This window comes from Amaranthus tricolor, chromosome 17 (genome assembly GCF_026212465.1).
Source record: "Amaranthus tricolor cultivar Red isolate AtriRed21 chromosome 17, ASM2621246v1, whole genome shotgun sequence".
Lineage (NCBI taxonomy): Eukaryota > Viridiplantae > Streptophyta > Magnoliopsida > Caryophyllales > Amaranthaceae > Amaranthus > Amaranthus tricolor.
Window position 1 is genome coordinate 5169511 of NC_080063.1, and position 22565 is coordinate 5192075.

The 22565-nt window shown below is 37.3% G+C and overlaps 1 protein-coding gene across 1 annotated transcript; it reads left to right on the plus strand.

Annotated features, from left to right (window-relative positions):
- The first annotated feature begins 2829 nt into the window (after positions 1 to 2829).
- Positions 2830 to 19879, plus strand: LOC130804733 (cyanidin 3-O-galactoside 2''-O-xylosyltransferase FGGT1-like). The gene is made up of 2 exons (XM_057669287.1): positions 2830 to 3748; positions 19215 to 19879. Exons 1-2 carry the CDS (start codon positions 2854 to 2856, stop codon positions 19706 to 19708), a joined length of 1389 nt encoding a protein of 462 aa, XP_057525270.1. The 5' UTR covers positions 2830 to 2853; the 3' UTR covers positions 19709 to 19879.
- Positions 19880 to 22565: the final 2686 nt, after the last annotated feature.

Sequence of the window (22565 nt, forward strand, 5' to 3'; positions counted from 1 at the left end):
ATTTTTCATAATATTAAATTTTTATAGTAATTTTTTATTGCTTAAAACTCTAAATATAAACTATCTAATTAACATACTTCTTCCGTTTCATATTATTTGCACCAAATACATTTTTGTGCAATTCAATATGTTTGACAGCTCGTTTATAACTTGAGTTATACGACATAGCTAAAAATGTTAAAAAGTTGATATTATGAAAATATGCGACGAGACGAATAAAATAAGATCCCATATAACTATGTTTTTTTCCTCCCATAAAAGTTGAAATATATAAAGTACCATAAAATAATAATTAATATAAAAGTTAATTTGATACAAATAATATGATTAAACCGGGTAAAAAGTACTCTATTTTGGTGCAACTAAGAAATAGGAGTATATCGTTACATCATTATATCATTAATTATATCGTCGTTTAATTCAACTATAAAATCATTTTAATGAATTTGATAAACATGATAGTTCGTAAAATACTGTAACGATTTCCAATTATATAATATATTGGGTCGGTTGGGGTCTTTAAAATATACTAATATTTAAACTGTTAGCGCGTTAAACGCAAATCTCGAGGAACACTAATTAAAATCATGCCAAAATGAGTCGTGGATCGTGGATCGTGGATCGTGAGACACGATCGCGCACAATGAATGTTTGATTAAAATATACTTCCTCCATTCTTTTTTATCTTCCACATTACTATAACGGGTAGTTTTAAAAGTTCTTTAACTTTAAAAAACTTTCTATTTTTAGAAAATTTTTATCCTACTTTTACCCCTTAAAACTCCCCCTTTTCTTTTAATGTACCCATTTTTTTTATTTATAATTATTTTCTCTCTCATACTTTCAATACAATTATTGTTTCACACTACTATTTAATTAAAATAATATCCACTACAACCTTATACTTCCAATACAATCATTACTTTACACTACTATTTCATTAAAATAATACCCACTACAACCCAAAGATTCTATCTTCCTTAATATGTGTGAAAAACCCAAAGTGAAAGATAAAAAAGAACGGAGGGAGTAATAATTTAATTCCCATTAGCGATATACCAATAAGGTATAACTATAACTATAATTAAAATAAAATACCACTAATTGTCATTGTATCACTATTGTCAATCTATAACTAAAACAATAATTGCTTAATTAAAATATATAAATTGGTAATGCTATGATGGTGTTACAATCATTAACTTATTATCAATTTCTATTTTTCTTCAAACTTTTTTTTTTTTTTTACTATACTTGTAATTTATAGTAACATTTTTCCGTATAATAAGTCACAATCGAGTACGAGTATTTCAAAACGGAAAAAAATATTATTTGTTTATTATTTTAAAAAAATTTACTTAAATTTGAAAATTAATGTACAAGTATGCTAACAAATTTCAAAAAATTTTAATACAGAACTAAATTTTATCTCAATTGGAGTTAACAAGTAAGTATCGCTTTTTCTAAATAAAGTTTCCAATCAATTACATCTTTTAATACAAATAATTATCATACATTATAATTTAAGTTCTAACAAAAGTTCATTACTCCTATTTAAAGAAATGAAAATCAACATAAACTACAATAATTTTATCTCACCTAAAAATAATTTTTTAAGAACTTAACTACGTAGTATAGTACCTAATCAAAGATTTTGAAATAACAAATGTCTTAGTTATTGATTGATTATAATTTAGTAAATAACAATTAATCACTACAATATATATTAGCTACTTAATTTAACAAATATTACTCTCTCTCTTTGAGATTGCTATAAATTATAAGCGGAGCAAATTTGAAAATTTCTTTAAAAGTCCTGTATAATCTTAATTGTTAAAGCAAGTGCCAATAATCTTAATAACGACGTTAACTTTAAACATTTAATCGAACATGCTTTGTCTTGTACTTTAGAGGGGGTCGATAAAGATGTGTCGAATATAGGTGGTTTAAGGTTTGGAACGGTTGATGAGAGTTGTTTGATCAAAGCAATAAGAAGAGAAACAGACTGTGAGCGGCTCGACCAGGCGCTCGATCGAGCTATGTCTGGCTTGACCGGTCGAGCGGTGTTGGCTCGGTCGAGCAAGAAGTCCAGAACAAGTCAGTAGCTTTCCTGGAAGCACGCTCGACCGAGCGAGGTAGTGGCTTGGGTCGTGCGGAAGTTTAGCAGACTACATTGGATCCTATTTTTGGTCAGAATGTGAAGTGACTATGCAATAATGTGGTGCATTACTCTATTGTTTATTGTAATGTTTATTGTGATAGTTAATTAGGATGTTAATTGAGATGTTACATGTATGTTTATGGTGATTTATGAGGGAATACTAAAAGTGATGAATATCTTGGCTATAAATAGGATTCATCACTCATAGTAACATTCACCACAAACACATATATTGTTGAGAGGGCTATTGCATTGTTAGAAACTTGAGAGTATTCTTACTTTGCTTTAATATTTGTGATCTTGAGAGATTGTTCTCAAGATAAGGGTGGTTTATTATACTTGTAATTGTTGAATTCATTATAATAAACTATATTTAAGGGGGAGGTATTCAAGATACCTCATAAACACTTGTGTTCATTTTTGCATTAAATTTTTCATTTGTTTTTCTTTGTTAAATCTCTTTGAGGCTTGCGCTTTCATTAATAATTATAATATTTTTTTTAAAACTTTATATTTTTAAACACTCGACATATACTATGTATTAATTTCAATATTGAGACCCCCAACATTTCGAGATCTTATGCAATAAAAAATGTTGAACATACTCGGTAGTTATATTAACAATGATATTTCATAATATTATATATAGTACAAGGACAACCACAATATTAACATTAGCACAAACAAAAAGAATGGCAACTCAAAAAGAATCCCTTGAAAAGTTACGCATAGCAATATACCCATGGTTTGCTATAGGCCATATTGGTTCATTCCTACCCTTAGCCAAGAAACTAGCTCAGAATGGGCATCATGTGTATTTCTTTATCCCTTCCAAAACACTTTCTAAATTATCCCTTCAAAACCAATACCCTGATCACCTAACATTCATCCCCATCACGGTTCCACTGGTTGACGGGCTACCCGCCGGGGCCGAGACCACCAACGATGTTCCTGACTCGCACGTAGGGTTCCTCCTACATGCTATGGACCAGACCCGGGACAGTATCGAGACCCGTTTAACCCAACTCAAACCCCACATTGTGTTCTATGAATTTGCTTATTGGATCCCTGAATTGGGTCTAAAACATGGGTTTAAGTCAGTTTTTTATGCACTTTCAAGTATGGCAAGTTTAGCATATTTTGCCCCTAACTTAAAAGAAGGTAAAAGATCTTCCATTGATGAGCTTGTGGCCCCACCACCTGGTTTTCCTACCCAAACATTTAGAATGCACATTGAAGAAGCTAAGGGAGTAACAAAAATTTGTGAAAATGCTGATAATTTAGGATTAGGTATAACAATGCCTCAAAGGTTTTTTATAGCTTTTAGAGATTGTGATGCTATTGCTGTTAAGACTTGTATGGAGATGGAAAAGGTTTATATTGAGTATGTTGAGAAGGTGTTTGGTAAGCCTGTGCTTTTAGGTGGGCCCATGATTCCTAACCCATCTTCTTCAAAGCTTGATGAAGAGATTGATGAGTGGTTAAATGGTTTTGAGGAAGGTAGTGTTGTGTATTGTGCACTTGGGAGTGAAGTTGTTCTTCATATTGATCAGTTTCATGAGCTTGTTCTTGGCCTTGAGCTCACAGGTGTGTTCTACTTCTTCCTATAATCGTTTTCTTTTTTGCTTTGGTTTAGGATTTGTAAAATGGGTGGGCTGATGCATATGTCCTTGTTATTGTTGAACATTTAGAGTATACAAACCTAGATTTACATACTTAATATAGTAGTGGGACTTAAATAAATATATTATAAGTCCAAATTAAATGCCTCAAAGAATTTGATGAATCATTACTTTAATTCATAAGTTTTGTTTGATGAATCATTACTTTGATTCATAAGCTTTGCTTGGTGAAACATTACTTTGATTCATAAGCTTTGTTTGGTGAAACAATACTTTGATTCATAAGCTTTGTTTGGTGAAACACTTTTATTTCAAAAGGAGGTATTGTTTCATGCATAGTTCTATAAATAGAGGTGCATGCCAATGGACATTCCATCCCATCTCCATATCATTTCTTATTTCTCTCTTAAGAATACTCTCATTCTTGTTCTTCCTTTCATGAGATAATATTGAGAGAGTAATTAACTCCCAATATCATCAAAGTTCTTAATTCACCACAACACTTGTATTTACTATTGCAATTTCCTTGTGCTAGAATTTTATTGTGTAGATTGTATCTCATTGTGAATTTCATTTATCATCCCAAGCAACTTTGTGGGAGAAATATCACAATAGGAAAGTGCATGAACGCCTTATACTCATATCACACATATTTGTAATACATCATTATTGTAATAGTTATTTCCATACCCGTTTTATTTATGGCGGGTGAAATTTTCATACTCACATTGTCTGCCTATATTTGAGTATGCATTTAAATGCATTTCCATCCAGTATGGCTAACTGGGTAATTCTGGTTATACATACCTTATACCAAGGGCCGGCCCTAGGTATTTTAGGGCCCGGGGCGAAACATCACAATAGGGCCCTTTTGTCCTTTTCCTTTGCAATTTATCATCTATATGGACTCTTCTACATCTATTAATTTACTTTTTTTGACATGGAGCCCTGGGCGACAGCCCTTGTTGCCTATCCTTAAGAATGACCCTGCTTATACTTGCTTTATATGCTCCATAAAATCATAATTCTTTATAAATTTTATTGTATATATGATTCTATTAAAATCATTGTATGTAATAGAATAAAATTTTGAACGAGAGATACACCGAATATTATTATTTTTGAAATTAAATGTACTGTATATCCAATTCTAATTCTATTTATTTATATATCATTCTATAAAATGTATTGTATATTTAGTTATATGCTCCAAAAAAATCTCTCAACTAGAGAAATTAAAAATAATATGCAGTACATTTAATAGAATTGTGATGAATTGATTATTATTTTAACTTACAATAAACTAATTTACCAAAAATTACAGTTAGATAATTTCACCATAAAACTATTTATTTATATCAAAATCTAAATAATTAATAAAATATTTTATCAAAACACCCAAAATTTCAGCAATGTTCACCGTTTAATTTATATACATATATTTATGAAGAATTTATTGGTTAACGAAATTAGTGTGTCGGTGCAAGAGATCCGATAGATCAATAAACGTTAAAAGCATATTTTTTAAAATTAAAAAATCATAACGTTATGTTCAATTTCCCGGGAGCTTTAATTGTATAGTGTTTCTAGAATATGAAGATATATCTCCATTTACGAAATTTATATGAAGTACTTCCTCCAAATTTTTTTATTTGCACATAAACCAATTTTTATACTACTCATCAATTAAATATTTTGGGTATTTATTTATCTCGTTGCATATTTTTATAATTGTAGATATATTATAATCGCATATTTTTATAATTGTAGATATATTATAAACTATCCGACAAATATATTTGTATGTGTTGAAACATGACCCTTATTCCCAAGATCCTGAAAGAGAAGAAACCCCAATCATTACTATAAGCGAAGCGCAGGACGAAACAACTAGGACCCCTTCAAAGGTCCCAGCTCTTTGGGAAAAACGAGTTAGCCCCCTGGAAAACTAAACTTACTCCTCAGCTAAAATTCAGGACGACAAGACTCACAGAAACAACAGGGTCATATCAAAGGACCCTAACAGAGAATAAAGAGCTTAAATACCTGCAGGATGGTTAATCCTGCAGAATGAGGGCAACAGAAACGATGACGTGTCAGGAGACAACTACAGTTATGCGCAAAAAAGCTGTCAATGCTTGTATGAGGCAAGGCACCACACTTACCTCTTACCCTACCCACATACGTGTACTAAAAGACAAGGAGGGGGGACTATGGTGTAAGAATCAGCAAACCGCTAAACGCCCATTGATCCCAAGAAAGATTCCATTTAAGGTAAAAGTCTAATCTACCATTAAGGTTTTGTGAGACCCCACCTAAGGCCAACCACTATAAATATACGATGCCATGCATCACCAAGAAGGGGGATAACTTTTTACACTAAAACTCAAGCATTATTCTTTCACAAAAAGATAGCTCAAATTCTTACAAGCTTTACGAGCAATTCCTTCATAACCCTTACTGACTTAATCATTGGATGAGGACCCCTCTCCGACCCTCGTTCGCTACCTTGTGCAGGTTTACGGAGTGAAACAGCCAGAAAAGCAACTCAGACCTCCCCAGTAGTTCATATCCATTGTGAACCTTAAAAGACATTCTCTTCAACTTTACTGAGAGCGTTGATTGTTCTCTTCACAGCAGGAACAATTTGACACTTAAAGGAGGGTCTAGAGTTCTTTCTAGCTACGTTCACCTAACCTCCAAACAAACCACAAACTTTACTAAAAAATGAACAACCCAAAACAAAGCCTTCGATCCAGGTCAGGCGAGCACCGACAAATTGAAGTTGGGGGACCCTCGAACCCTCAAAAAAATCAAGAGTCTCGTTATATCAATGACCCAGACCCTCACTATCTCCATTCCCTCCCATAACCCTCTTGCTGTTATAGATGCGCAAGAATCAGAAGATGACGAAGCAACACCTTCTGTGGTTAAAGCACCTCCTCTTATAAGATCAGAGTTCACCACTCCCCCTAGTAGAGGGTTGACATCAGAGGAAATAGCAACTCTTGCACATGGCCTCTCACATACAAGCTATCTTTGCTGCTCGAAGCAACCTAGTAATAACTCCTCCACCTAAACACACTGCCTTGAGTAACCCTATCCCTTATCCCCCTTACGAGGAGGATAAGACAGAAAAACGACCTTATGCCACTGAACATGGAGAAGCAAGACACAAAACTTGCGGCGTAAAAGATAGACTGGGACCTATAATTGTCCCTGCAAAACAGAAATTAGGTTCCCGACAACATATTACTGATTCTCAGGCTCAAAACAAGAGCTAAACAAAAATCAGCTCTGTCCCTGAACAAGAAGCTCAAAGCAGCCTGAAAAACTATGTACCAATAGAATTCGCTGCATCTTTAGGACAGAAGAGAGGAATACACTACAAGTTAGGACCCAAAGGCTCCAACATCAGGGAAAGGTTGGGCCCACAGAAAGAAGCAGCCAAATAAGACCATGAGCGAAGACTCAAGATGTCATTCCACACTTAGGCCTCTTGATCCGGGGGGCATGAAAGTAAGGAAAGAAAGCAAACTATCAGGCATACAGAGGCAGCTTGACATCTTAATAGACGAGATAAAACCTGTCAAAGACTAAATTAGGCCAAGAAAGGCCAATGAAGAAAGGACAACCCACTTGAGGAAGGAAGAACTACAGGAAGAATTAAACAGGCAGGAGAAGAGTTAGAAAGCAACGACATCCTCTCCAGCCCAGAAAATCAGAATACCCAGCACCTCACCGTTTTCCCCTGAGATTGAGAGTGTGCCAGTAGACTGGGTAAAGCTACCTAGGTATGTGAGATACAATGGAAGTACAGATCCCGTAGAGCACTTCAACGCCTATCAGCGACACATGTCCCTAGGAGCTCACAGTGACGCTTCCTGGTGCAAGAATTTCGCTCTGACTATGATGGGGGCTGGCTTAAACTTGGTTTCAGTGCCTCCTTGAGGGTTCTTTCACTAGTTTTGATGATCTGGCAACAAGATTCATGAGTCAATATGCACCATTCGTCAGACGACCCAAGCAGTCCATTGAAATGATGAAATGTAGACAGAGAAAAGAGGAATCACTCAACGAGTACATTGCCCGATTCAGCACCGAATGCTTAACAGTCACTAAGCCAGAAAATTCCATCATTCTCCTGGCTTTTTAGTCAGGATTGAATGACGAAAGATTTGACAGCAGGAGATTCAAGGAAGATGATGGTTGGATCAACGTAAATAATATGGATGTAACGGTCTGGTTTAAGCGACCTGAAAATCCATATAAAAATACAAATTTTGGTTCACTCCTTGGACTCCAGAGAAGACTTCTCTGTAGGACTGTCAACGTTCCGTCGATAAAGAAATACAGTTAAAACAGAAACAGTACCAACGGAAAAGGTAATAAGTCAGCGGAAGCTCTAACGTACAACTCGAGAGCCTAAAGGCCTCTTAACAAAACTAATCGAAATAGCAGAAGCGAAAAGAAAACTACACTATTTCTTGTTACTTAATTACAGAGATTCTGTCTATTCATAATCTAATAGAAAAGATAATACATAGTCTTGCTTATTACGGGTTCTACGTCGAGATCTCACTCCAGACCCCACCTGCAATCAACCTACTAGTCGTCATAAGACAACACACAGTAGGTTCCAAAGAAACAAACCAATACACGTCAGAGACTTCATACAAATATCAAACAGGTTGAATACAAGCAAAATATTCATCCTAGCATGCATAGGCTCTAATACATTTATTATTAATTAATCCCAACTTGTAATGTTGCCCGTCCTGTTCGGGTCGTTCAAGTATAAATCCAAATCTTTTTGGAGGAATACACTTAGGAGAGCTAATCCCAAGGCAACCACCGACCTAAGATGTTGCCCGTCCTGTTCGGATCGTCAAAGGCTAAAGTATGCATACCCCCATGGTGACCGTAATGATCCAAAACTACAATGGGAACAATAATTATAATAATCCAAACCGATTCGTTAACCCCTTTGGGTAACATAATATAACCAAACGTCAACCCCTTCGGGTGACAATACATAAATTTTCAATTTCCAATTAATTTCTTTCAAATTATTTGAGATGTCTAATCCTTATGTGAATTACCATGCCTTGATAGAAATGAAACAACACTACTTGTACAACCACATAAACAATATGGTCTAAGCGTGTATCTTTAAGCGCTGCAAACAACAATGCTCAAGCACAATTGAAATTTCGCCCTCTTATAAATTGAGGTCCTAAATAACACACACACAAAATGATCACGTATTAGGACGTGTTTACACATTTAATCCACTTCATATGCCAAAATATCACTAAGACTAGATAATTTTTAATTGTTTACATCCAATTCCCAAAGGTTCCAAATTTCACATTCTTACCAGAAACTTTAAGGGCCATTTCGGATACATTAGAAAATTCACATGAAAAATCCAACTTCGCCATTGCGTTCGTAACGCGTCAATTACCTTGGGTACCAATTTTCGTAATTTCTAACATCCATTTACTATTTTTAATTATTTTAAGCGTTTAACGAGTTTTTAACGCAACGGTGCACAAAACAACGGAAAACAACTAACGTTTTCGGGTCGGCACCTTTAACGAGGCAGATCAGCTGCTGCCCGAATATATATACATATATTTTTTTTAAAATTCCTCATTATTATTATTTTATATATACATTATCAACCCCCCCCCCCCCCCCCCCCCCCCCTCCTTTTTTTTATTTAAAAAAAAAAAAAAAAAAAAAACTCATGACCAAAATAATTCTAGCAAGAACACATCCACAAGATCCTTCAAGAGACTTGAAATTTCATAAATTATGATAACTAAATTAAATACTTAATTCTCTTAGCAAATTAAATTTTGTAAAGAATTATAAAACCAAATCACCCTTTAAAAAAAAATCAAGACACACATATATATAAATATAACACAATCCTTCTAACAAATTAAATTTTGCTAAAGGATTATTAAACCCTTGGATGACTACATAACCTAATCCATACCAACTTAATTTTTACTAACAAATTGAAATTTAGTTAGAGAAATTTGAACCATAAAGAAATTTATTTGAATATCAACAAAACTCAATTCTTATAACAAATTTAAACTTTGTTACAGAATATAAATCAAGAACATAACTTAATCCTTTTAACAAAATGAAGGTTTATTAAAGGATTGTTAAAGAAAATTACATAAAAAATATATATACTCAATCCTCCTCAAAGTCATAGGATATCATCATACATAAAAATATAATTCATCTTACAAAGCCATGTATATAAAATCTATAACTAACAATTTCAATTAAACTTACCCCTTTGATCAAAAGATTGAATGGAAGAACAAGAGAACAATTTTTTTTTTTTGCTTTGAAATGTCTAACCAAAGAGACAAAGGAGAGAATTTTTCTGATTTTTCTTTGTTCACTTGGAAGCTTAGAAGAGTGAATAATTCAAATGGTGTTCACAAGGATTAATAGGCAATTAAAGAGTAAGCTTAATATGTCATAATACCCACTTATGAGAGGAGTTACAAGACTCCTCCCATTACACTACCTAACCGGCCACCCCTTCCCTTCCCCTTTTCTTTTGTTATCTAATTAATTAATTAAGTGATTGTTTTATTTTTATTTTTATTATTTTTTTTGAAAATAGAAAAGAAACGCTACATGACAACAGTGTACGCGATAAAACGCGTTTGCATTAAAATTTTAACTTACTTTATTTCTTATAATTAACTATGTATAATAGTATAATTCAATATTACTTATTTATTTTATTTTATTATACTCTATTTTATTATATTTTATTTATTTTTAATCCCGATAAATTACGGGGTGTTACAATGGATGACGTTAGAGAAAAAGCAGAAAGGTTCATAGACTTTGAGAATTTTAGACATATTGCTACTGGTCTCAAGGGAGAAAGACATGAGAAAAGAAATCTCAGCAACCACAACAACAACAATCACAACAATAGGGAATCACATCCAGGTCGTCTTCAGAACAATCAGGACAGGAGGAACAGGATAAAAGGACCTAATATAGAAAGAAATCACGGGGACGAAACCAGGAGACCTCACTCCGTACCTTTGCCTAGTTCACACCCTTGAACGCCCCTAGGGCGCAAATTTTCCACCTCCATTAGAATTCCAGGTTGTGGGAAAGACCCCCTCCATCCGGCAGGTCAGGAAACAACCTGAATCAATTCTGTGACTTTCATAGAAGTCCAGGACATTCCACAGAATCCTGCAGGACTTTGAAAAACAACCTGAAAGACCTGATCTAGAGAGGCTACTTCAAGAATTATGTAAAGTGGAATGATGAACAGAAAAGCAAGGCAGAAGCCAAGAATTTCTAAAGTTCACGAAGGAGCCGAAATACCAGAATACCCTGATATGACTTTTACCAGAGAAGACTGTAAAGGGATCTCTTTCCCTTATTTTGATCCCCTAGTCATGATAGTGGAGATTGTAGAACTACCAGTCTACAGGGTCTTGATAGACACAGGGGCAGAGGTAAATGTGATCTATAAGAGCTGTTGGGACAGGATGGATGTTGGAAGCCAACACCTAATAAGAGCAACGACACCCATAGTTAGTTTCTCGGAGAGTCAATGAGATATGAAGGGAAGGTCACCCTGCCTGTAACCATCTAGGACAAAAAAGGAGTCACCATTACCTGCCCACAAGAGTTTTACATCATTGATGCTCTAATAAGGTATAATTGCATCCTGGGCAGAAAGTTCTTGAGGGACATAACAGTTATCCCTTCCTCCTTCCATCAAACACTCCTATTTATAGGAGAAGATGGAAAAGTGGGTAGAGCTAGAGGTTGTCAGCAGATGGCCAGGACATGCAACATGATAAAAGTTGTCAGAATCCACAAGCAAAGAACCAGACGAGAAGAAGGAGAGGAGGAAAGGAACAAGAGAAAGTGTATAGAAGAAGCAGCAAGAGATTTAGGGACAGTCTTAACTCTTAGGGAAAGGGGAACAGCTGAAGTAGACCCTAGGCTCTCTCATGATGATGAATCAGGAAATAAAATACCTCCTAGGACCCTCGAGCCTGAGGAGACAGAATTAGAAGATACCCCTCATCGAAGGGACAGATAAAACCATCAAAATTGGGAAAACCTTATCACCTGAAGTCAAAACCAAGCTAGCTCTGTTGATGAAAGAAAATGCTGATGGTTTGCAGAAAATATGCCTGGTACCATCACTCACAAGTTGAATGTGATTGAGGGGTCAAAGCCAACGAAACAGAAGAAGAGGAACATGTCTCCTGAGAAAAAGAAGGTTGCTGAAGAAGAGGTCCACAAACTTTTAGAAGCAAGATTCATCGAACCCTGTCAATACCCCGAATGGCTAGCAAATGTTGTGCTGGTATCAAAAGCTACAGGAGGATGGAGGATGTGTGTTGACTTCACCAACCTCAACAAGGTAATATGCCCCAAAGATTTCTACCCCTTGCCTAGAATCGACCAGCTGGTAGACTCTACAGCAGAGCATGCATTACTCTATTGCATGGATGCCTTTTCAGGGTACCATCAAATATCCATGGACCCATATGATAAAGAGAAAACGACATTCATTTACTCAGCTGGAGTCTACAATTACCAGATGATGCCATTCGGCCTGAAAAACGCTGGTGCAACATTCCAGCGCCTCATGGACCAAATCAACAGAGAAATCTTTGTCGTTCTTCAAAGTGCTCAGGGAGAACAAAGATTTCTTCTGGGAAGAAGAACAGAAGAAAGCCTTCCAAGAGTTGAAGAACCACTTGCACAGCTTGCCCACCCTGGAAAGGCCTGTCATGGGAGAAACACTGTACCCGTATGTTGCAGCCAGTTAAACGACTGTAAGTGCTGCAATAGTCAGAGAAGAAGGAAACATATAACAACCTATATATTTTGTAAGCAGGATTCTGCTAGATGCTGAAACCCGATATTCCCTGATCGAGAAAATAACCTATGCTGTTGTGGTGGCTGCGAGGAAACTCAAGCCTTACTTTGATGCCCACCAAGTGATCGTGCTAACTGATCTACCACTGGAAAAATCCCTTGACAAGATAGAGAGGTCAGGGAGACTAGCCAAATGGGCCATTGAGTTGAATGGGTACGGGATAAAATATCAGGAAGGAACTGCTATCAAGTGACAAGCCTTAGCACACATCTTTGCAGAATGCACCCACAGCCCTGAACTAAGAAAAGATGCTCTAGTTTGGCAGCTGCTCACAGACGGTTCTTCAAGGAATGTGGGGGCTGGAGCTGGAGTTTTTCTGATCTCTTCAGAGGGAAAGCCCATAGAATACGCTTTGAAACTTCAGTTTAGAGCTACAAACAACAAAATTGAGTACGAACCATCCATTGCAGGCCTGCAACTCTGCAGAGCCTTAGAGGCTAAGCATGTCAGACTGAGAATGGATTCCTAGTTGGTAGTTGATCAGATCTTGGGAGAATACGAGGCCAGAGAGCTTTCAATGCAGAAATACCTAGAAAAAATCAAAAGTCTGAATGCGCTCTTTAAAGGCTTTGAAGTGGAAAGACTCCCCAGGTCACAAAATGAACAGGCTGATGCGCTTTCTAAGTTAGGAAGCGCCAGCCAACACGAGATGAAAAGGTCAGTTCTTATAGAGGTGAAACCCCAGAGTGCAATTCATGAAGATTTCACTTCGGTCTTTGCCATTAACAGACAAAGCCTTCTCTCATGGATGGAAGAGATGCTGAAGTACAAGGAAGAAGGTGAACTGCTAGAAGATCCCAACAGAGCCAAAAAGATCAAAAGCATGGTACCACAGTTCGCAGTCATCAATAATGAGCTGTATAAAGTGGCCAAGAGTGGTCCTCTGCTGAAGTATGTCACCCCCTGAAGAAGCATAGTATATTCTGAAAGAAATCCATGAAGGAGTATGCGGTCATCACCAGGGGGCCAGATCTTTGGCTCACAGAGCTTTCAGGGCAGGATACTACTGGCCAAACACTCTTTCAGACGCAAAAAGCATAAAAGAAAAATGTGAAAAGTGCCAAAAATTTGGCCCCAGCATCAACACACCTTCCAATGAGCTGAAATTCATCCACAACTCAATTTCTTTTGCTCAATGGGGGCTGGACCTCTTGGGGCCATTTTATGTGGCTCTAGAAGGGGTCAAGTTCCTAATAGTGGGTGTGGATTATTTTACCAAATGGGTAGAAGCTGAACCTCTGGCTACAATCACTTCCAGGAAAGTTGAGAAGTTTATATGGCTACACATCATCACCAGGTTTGGATTACCTATTGTCCTGACAATGGATAATGGAAAACAATTTGACTGTAGCACCTTAAGGGAATATCTCAGTGACTTCAAGATCAACGTTGCATACTCGTCAGTCTGCAATCCTCAATACAGTGGTCAGGGAAGCAGTTAACAAGCAAATCCTAAATGGGTTAAAGAAGAAACTCAATGAAGCAAAGGGTAGGTGGTCTGAAGTCCTGTATGATGTACTATAGTTGCTTAGAACAACTCCCAAAGAGGCGACAGGACAGACCCTTTTCAAACTGGTATATGGTACAGAGGCCTTACTTCCTGTAGAAATTGGCGTGCCAACCCTAAAGTTGAAAATGTAGAGTCGAGGCTGCTAGACCTAGAACTTATTGAAGAAATACGAGAAGAAGCTGCTCTGAAGATGGCAACCTACCAGAACAGGGTGGCCAGACTCTATAACAGGAAAGTTAGAGAAAGAACCTTTCAAGTAGGAGACCTGGTCTAGAGATATGCCCAAGCTGCCCAGATTCGAGACCACAGAAAACTCTCTGAAACATGGGAAGGACCATATGTTGTAACTCAAGTTTTAGGCCATGGAGCTTATAAGTTAAAAAAGCCTAGGCAAGAAGAATTCAGACACAATTGGAACTCTAAAGTCTTAAAAAAAATACTATCTGTAACTCATATTATAATCCAGATTTTTTTTCTTGTAATGAATGTGATCTTTCAATGAATCAAATTGATTTCCAGCATGTTTCATATTACTAAGAATACTAATAAGACCTACGGATACATTTCAACCCTGAGAATCTAAGGATAAAAGTCCAGGATATTGTTCAACAGGAAATCCGGGTTGATGAAGTACACTACCTTAACCTTGAAAACAAAAGCTTTTCAGTTAAGAGAGATATTAAGGTCCTAACTGTCATCCAAAAGAGGAATATACCAATTCAATGCCAAAAGTTCAAGATAATTCTGGCTTATCTTTTTTGGGACGAACACTTAACAGGAAAGCCATTTAATATCCTGATAAGATCGTTTACCATCCCAAACAGGCTTTTGCCATTCTTGGGTCAAGCATCTCTTCAGGAAAGATATCCTTATTGCCTTAAAGAGAATGTCTTAGAGACCAAATAGTAGAGGCTAATCATCCTTGGGTCAACACCCTTCAGGACAAATCTTTTACACCTTGAAGAGGCTGTTCCAGATCCTGAACAGACAAAAGGCTATTCCCAACACCTTACACTTCTAAAATAACTAATAATTTTACAAAGGTATGAAATAGGGAATAATATGCTAATTCAACCTGCCCAAATTATAGCTGTACGAATTCCAATCAATATGTCAAGATTATACCTTTAGAAGGGGACAGTAAATATGAATAACTACAAAATTAGCTCATACTCTTTTAGCCTAAAGCCTAAAGCACATAAGCTAGGGGCATATATTGGCATAGGCATAACTACCTACAAGACTACACAAAATAAACAAAAGAACAAAAACTCGAAAGACAGAACGAAGACTAAAAGTCAAAAATCAACTTGTCATTTCTTCAAAAATTACAATATACAAGTTTACAAAAAATAGATGTCCATAGTCAGACAAAAGATACAAAATACAAAATGAAGAAGTTAGACGTTGAAGCATGAGGAGGTTAATCATTTGAAAGGAGGAGAAGAGGAAGGACTTGAAGAGACCGACTTCTGGGACGGGGACTCTCCTCTTGGAGTTTGAAGAAGAGGGCCACTTTTTCTGAGCTGATTTACTTTACGCTCAATCTTGGGGGCTTGGAGATGTCACCTCACTGCACTCCAGTCAAAGTCAGAGTATTGAATAAAACAGGTATCGAGCATCATGAGCCTGGCTTTGGCGATCTACTCCTTATGATTTTTATACGCAAGCTCAAGAGCAGATCGAGCTGTAGCAAGTTCCTCCCTAGCACCATCCAACTCAAGTTGTAGGCTTTTGATGCGAAGAATATACTCATTAACTTGTCTTGAGTTGCAGCAAGTTCCTCCCTAGCACCATCCAGCTCAAGTTGTAGGCTTTTGATGCGAAGAATATACTCATTAACTTGAAGCTTAGTTACCAGGAGATCTTTCTTCACTCCAGAGAGACAAAGCTGATACCCCTTGCATTGCTCCTCTAATTCAAAAACCCTCTACTCGACATGGTTACCTCTAGCAAGAGCGTCTTTAAAAACGGAGGTTGAAGCCCGGACACACATGGGGAACGTAGAGAAAGTCCCGCCCACAGGAGGAGGAGGCTCAATAGCTTTCACCAGATCGTGCACAGCCTTGAGTTGGTATTGGAACTAGTCTTTGAGTCCAATAATAGTTTTGCCCTTAGCTGCAAGCTCTGACTCGAGATCAGCTATTTGACATTTCAGCTCATCTACCTCCTTGGCTTTAGTAGACAAAAAAGACGAGGATTCCTGCAATTGCCTCTGCAGATCCGTGAGTTGAGACTCAGAAGCAGTTTGATCCTACTTCCTGGTGGACAGCTCGTCCTTCAAACGTTGTACCTTTGCCCTGACACCCTCCAGCTGTGCCTCATGTTTCACCCTCTGATAACTCACCTCCAACCTAAGTTGGGAGCAGGTCTCTTCATAATGACTGCACCTGCTCACCTACTGCTTTTTCTCCTTAAGAGCATCTTCCAGGAGAGCAACATCCCTGAGGTGAGCAGCGTGCACAGCCTCCAACTCAGTGCTTAGCTTCGCATAAGCTTCAGCCTTAGCCCTCAGCTCAGCGCTTAGCTTCGCATAAGCTTCAACCTGGGCAGCAACTTGAGCCTCGAGATTATTGTTCCTCTGTGTAAGCTCAAGAGGAACTACTGCCTCAGAAAGCTTCCTTTTCAGCACCTCAGCTTCCTCAACAACCAAGGGAAACCTGGACTTTAAGTCTTGATATTGGTTTTCCCTGAGCTGAAGGGTAGCCTGAGTTCGAAAATTCCTAACTCTCGACTCATTGAGCTTCTCTAGAAGGCGCAACCGTTTAGCATGAACGACTGCGCCTACTTGTACAAAATGACTCCAAAGAGTCTGTAAGAGAGAATACACTTAAGTCAGGAACAAACGTCAAAACAAAAGGAACACAAACTGGCAAAGGACAAGAAAGATACTTGTTTGACATCATTCTCGATCTGGCTTAAAGAGGGGGAAATCGTCACTTCTTCCCCCTCAGCCACCAACAGCCCGATAGGCTCATAAGCCTCCTCCTTAGGAGGGTTAGACTTGAGGAGGGAGAAAACCTCCTCGTCTATAACAGGCTTCGTCACAGAAGAAGTGTTGATCTCCCGCCTCGAATCCAGATACATCCTTTCTAAGGAAAACAAAGACCAATGTCAAAGAAATGACCCCTGACAGAAAGCACTGTTCAAATCAGACCAAGTCACGTACCTGAACGGAGAGGAGAAGGAAGTGAAGTAATTGCTGGTCTCTGCTCCGTCACAGTCGAGACCTTACCCTTACCCCTTCGACGGGTAATTCGAGCAGGAACAGGGGCAGAAGTGTCGGCAACGACTTGCGCAGCAGAGACCGCAAGGGGAACCACCACAGCTTCAGGAATGGTGGCCTCAAGAGCCACATCCTAAACCGTCGCTTCCTCTAACTCAACAGCTGGCTCAGCTACTGCAATAGGAACTGCATAACCATACAAAGAAGGGGGATTCAGTTCTGAACAAACTAGAAGCTAAGAAAATATACATAAACCTGATGTATATATTACGAACCTACAATTGCCAAGCCAGGATAGAGAAACCCTTCGCCGTCGTCGTCTGATACATGGACAAGGATTTGAAGTTGGCAAACTCATCACAAGGGAAGATACACTTGCCTGAATCAAAGACTTCAATCGAGAGAGGGCCACCCTCGATTGGAACCCCAAATGCCACCCTCAGGGTAGCCAGTTCCTCAACAGGTAGGGGGACTGACTCAGAGGGGGCCTCTGTCACACCCACCATCGCATCTGTCACCTCTATAAAAGGGTGTTTAAATGTAAATAAAATAATCGGAAAAGTATCATATTTCCTCTGTTTTTAAGTTTGTTCAATTTAAAAGCTTTCATATAAAATGATGGAATAACGCAAACTTAGAGGCACGAAGTAGTAAATAGAAGTATGTTTCAATTTATTATATTGTCATACTAATGTCCTTTAAAACACACTACACACTACACACTACACACTACACACTACACACTACAACTTTGCTTTTTCGCCTTTTAAGTTTGATTTGTTATTCAATAATTTATTATTTTATTTTTCTAATTTCTGATAATAATTGATTAAATGTACTGCATTTAATTTTTAATTTCTTGAGTCGAGGGTCTTTTTAACCGCACTCTTTATTATGAGTATATAAGTTGCTTTATTCCTAATTCTCTTCTTAAACTCTGATCATAGTTTTCTATAAACATGATATACTGGATAAGATGATGATGTTGAATGAACAAATAAAACAATAGCAAACCAAACAAAAAAAGCTAATGCATTATAAGAGCTAATACGTTAGATGAAATTTTTTAATAATCTAGTATGAAGCTAAATAGTTTTAACTTATGTGAACTTGTATTTTATTTCTATTTTGCATATTTTTCTTCATTTTGATCAATTATTGTTATTAAATGATTGACTCACAATTAAAATTAAATTAAATAAGAAATATTAGACTTTGTCGATGAACAGACTCAACCAAAACCTTAAGTTAATAGTTTAAGCTTTTGTGATATATTATACTTTTTATCATGCTTTCTTACATAAAAATCCTTTGAGCTTGTAGATGAGACTCTTTGTTAGGCCGTGACTATTCGTCACATATTCACTCCCTGTGCCTACTTTGTGGACGCACCCAAGAGGTACCCGTGGGCTCGGGCCCACAAACCCATGGATAATGTGAACGTTGACTTGCATACACACTTGATGAAGTTCACTCCTTCCCGAAACTATATGATATTAGGAGGATTACTCACCAAGCATCATATACAAGTACTACCCACTATTTCAGTGATGTGAAATCTTCGTCACAAATTTGATCTAAGCATCCAATATCATGATAAAATACACAAAATATCATGAGGCTCCACTTCAACCATCAGCTCAGACTAAGACTTTCATTTTATGATTTATAACCTTAGAAGGTCGTAATTACTCCTTGAGTCAATGCAAATAAATCAATTTGACTTGCAGGTAGGCCTTTCTTGGCGGCCATCAGACCCCCAAAAAATCACAATAAAGTCGAGTCGGCTTTACCTGAAGGATTTATCGAAAGAACAAAAGGCAAAGGAATGATAAAAGGAGGATGGGTTCAACAACAACAAATCTTAAGACATCCATCAGTAGGGTGTTTTATAACACATTGCGGACTTGGGTCTTTATCCGAAGCTATTATGATAAGTGATTGTCAAGTTGTGTTGATGCCTCAAGCATTCGAACAATTCATTAATGCGAAGATGATGAGTTTAGAATTAAAGATCGGGATTGAAGTCGAGAAGGGAGAAAATGATAAATTGTTCACCAAACAGGCTATTCAAACAACAGTTTCCTTGGCAATGGACCAGGATAGCCAAATTGGGAAAGAAGTTAGGAATAATCATGCCAAATTGAAAGAGATTTTGTTGAAGGATGGTCTTGAAGATTCTTACATAGCTACCTTCATTCAAAGTCTACGAGACTTGCTTTGATCTATTTAAAATATGTGATTTATTCTAGTAATTGTATTCTATCTTTGGTAAATGGATTTTGAATAGCTTTTGGATTTTTTTTTTGTTGGTTGATTTATAAGTCATAAAAAGTGTGATATATTGGTTTTGTGTTACTTGTTGATTCTCTTTTGGATTTTTGTATCATGGTTGATCTAAAAGTATAAGAAAAAAATGTTTGATAAATTGATTTTTGCATTACTTGTTAATTATTGTATTTTGGCTTGTTGATTGATCTAAAAAGTTTTTTTAAAAAAAAAAAAAAAAGCGTTTAGTGAATTGATTTTGCTTTTTTTTTTTTTTTGTCTTTTAATTTTAGTTTGTTGGTTGATTTAAAAGTAAAAAAAAAGTATTTAGTAAATGAATTTTCAGTCAGTTGAAACCAAATAAAAAAGTTATTTTAGTTGGTTTTGTATTGACTTTTGACTTGTTAGCCTAATTTTCTCTAATACGACCAACGTTTAATATTTTATTAGAATATTAGAATATCTTAGAATATCTTAGAATAATATCTCTTTGATTTCTTGCTTATTTTTGTATAATCTTTGTGATTATGTAGAATATTAGAAAATATTTAGTTTCCTAAAGTATAGTGTCAATCTTATATATATTGTCATTAACATTAATGAGAAAGGCAACCCGAGTCATTCTTACATGGTATCAGAAGCTTCGGTTTTTGATCCCGACTTTTTTTATTCTTTCTCTCCCATGGCCTCTCCTACCACAACCAAAGGTTCGTTTTCTGAAAATTTCGTTCATTTTAATAATCACGGCTCTTCTCACCACCGTGGTGGTCACCGCCACTCCCGTCGTGGTGGCCGGACCCACCATGGCCCCACCATTGTTTCTGGTCCCTGGCAGCAGCAACAACACAGGCCCAATGCTTTTACTTCTTTTCAGCCCAACAGAAATCACTCAGGCCCACCCTCATATCCATCTTTTCCTTCTCCTAGTTGCCAGAATTGGGCCCAGCCTGCTGCCCCCTTTCCCACTACATCTTGGGCCCCTCCTCATTCTTACAATAATGGGTATTCTGATGGTCTTCTTGGCCCACGACCGGCGCAAAGTTATCACACCGGGACTAATACTTCTATGAATTATATTTCTACGGACATTGATCATGCTATGACCACTCTCTCTTTATCTACTCCGGATGAGCAATTTTATATGGATACCGGTGCCACATCTCACATGACTCGCTCTCAAGGTACTTTACTTCCTTATTTTCCTTTAAAGCATCAATTCAATAATGCTATTGTTGTTGGTAATGGTAATTTAATTCTAGTTCTTGGTCACGGGCATATTTCTTTTCCATCTTCCCAAACATCCCTTACCCTCAAAAATGTCTTACATGCACCTAAACTTATTAAAAACTTTATTTTCGTTCGTAAATTCACTCAGGATAATATGGTTTTCGTTGAATTTGATCCCTTTGGGTTTTCTGTAAAGGATTTGGCCACGGGGAACATCGTTTTGAGATCTAATAGCACGGGTGATCTTTATCCTTTTTCTTCTACTCATGGAGCTTCTCCTTCATCTTCCACATCATTGGCCTTTTCCGCTATTTCTTCTAGTATTTGGCATTCCCGTTTAGGACATCCGGGCAATGCGATTTTAAGTTCCTTGTTTTCTTCCCGTTCAATTCAATGTAATAAAAATTCTCATTTTGTTTGTCACTCTTGTCCTTTAGGGAAACACATTCAATTACCTTTTGTTAATTTTATGTCTATGAGTACTAAACCATTTGATATTATTCATAGTGATTTGTGGACATCTCCTATTTCTAGTCCATCGGGTTATAAATACTATGTTCTTTTTCTTGATCATTATACTATTTTTTTGTGGACTTTTCCTTTATTTCGCAAATCTCAAGTTTATGATGTATTTGTGAATTTCAATGCTTTTGTTAACACCCAATTTGAGCTTAACATCAAATATTTCCAAAGCGATAACGGGGGTGAATTTGACACTAATATGCTTCGTCAATTTTGTACTAGTTGGGGCATTTCACTTCGTTTTTCTTGTCCTTACACATCTTCTCAAAATGGCAAATCCGAACGCAAAATTCGCTCCATCAATAACATCCTTCGCACTCTTTTGTGTCATGCTTCCCTTCCCCCGTCTTTTTGGCCTCACGCCTTAAACACGGCCACTTATCTCCTCAATATTCTTCCTTCTAAACTTCTTGGTAATCTCACTCCCACTCATGTTCTATACCGTAAGTCTCCTACATATACTCATCTTTGGGTTTTTGGGTGTTTATGTTTTCCTCTTTTTCCCTCTACTACTATTCACAAACTCCAACCACGCTCCGCTCCATATGTCTTTTTAGGATATCCCTCTTCTCATAGGGGTTACAAGTGCTATGATCTTTCATCCCGTAAAATCATTATATCTCGACATGTTCTCTTCGATGAGGCCACTTTTCCTTTTTCTCAATCACCTTCCTCATCTCCCCCAAACTACCAATTTTTAGATGATAATATTCACATTCAATTACTTAAAACAGTCCCTACACATTCTTTTAGGCCTAATGCATCTTTGAGCCCAATGTCTGATTCTTCCTCCTCTTTCTGCCAGCATCCTTCAGCTCATGGGCCTCTTTCTCTGTCAGGCCCAAATACCATCTCTCACCTTCCATCCTCCCTCTCCCCTACTGGGCCTGCCTCACGCAGCCCAGTCCCCATACAGTCCACTCTTTTCCCTTCTTCTCCTACTGGGCCAGCCCCAATCAGCCCAGCAGCGATCAGCCCAACCCTAATCCAGGTCCACCAGCCCCTTCCTTCCTCCCCCTTTTCTATTGGGCCTGCCTCACGCAGCCCAAACAACCCAACTCCTC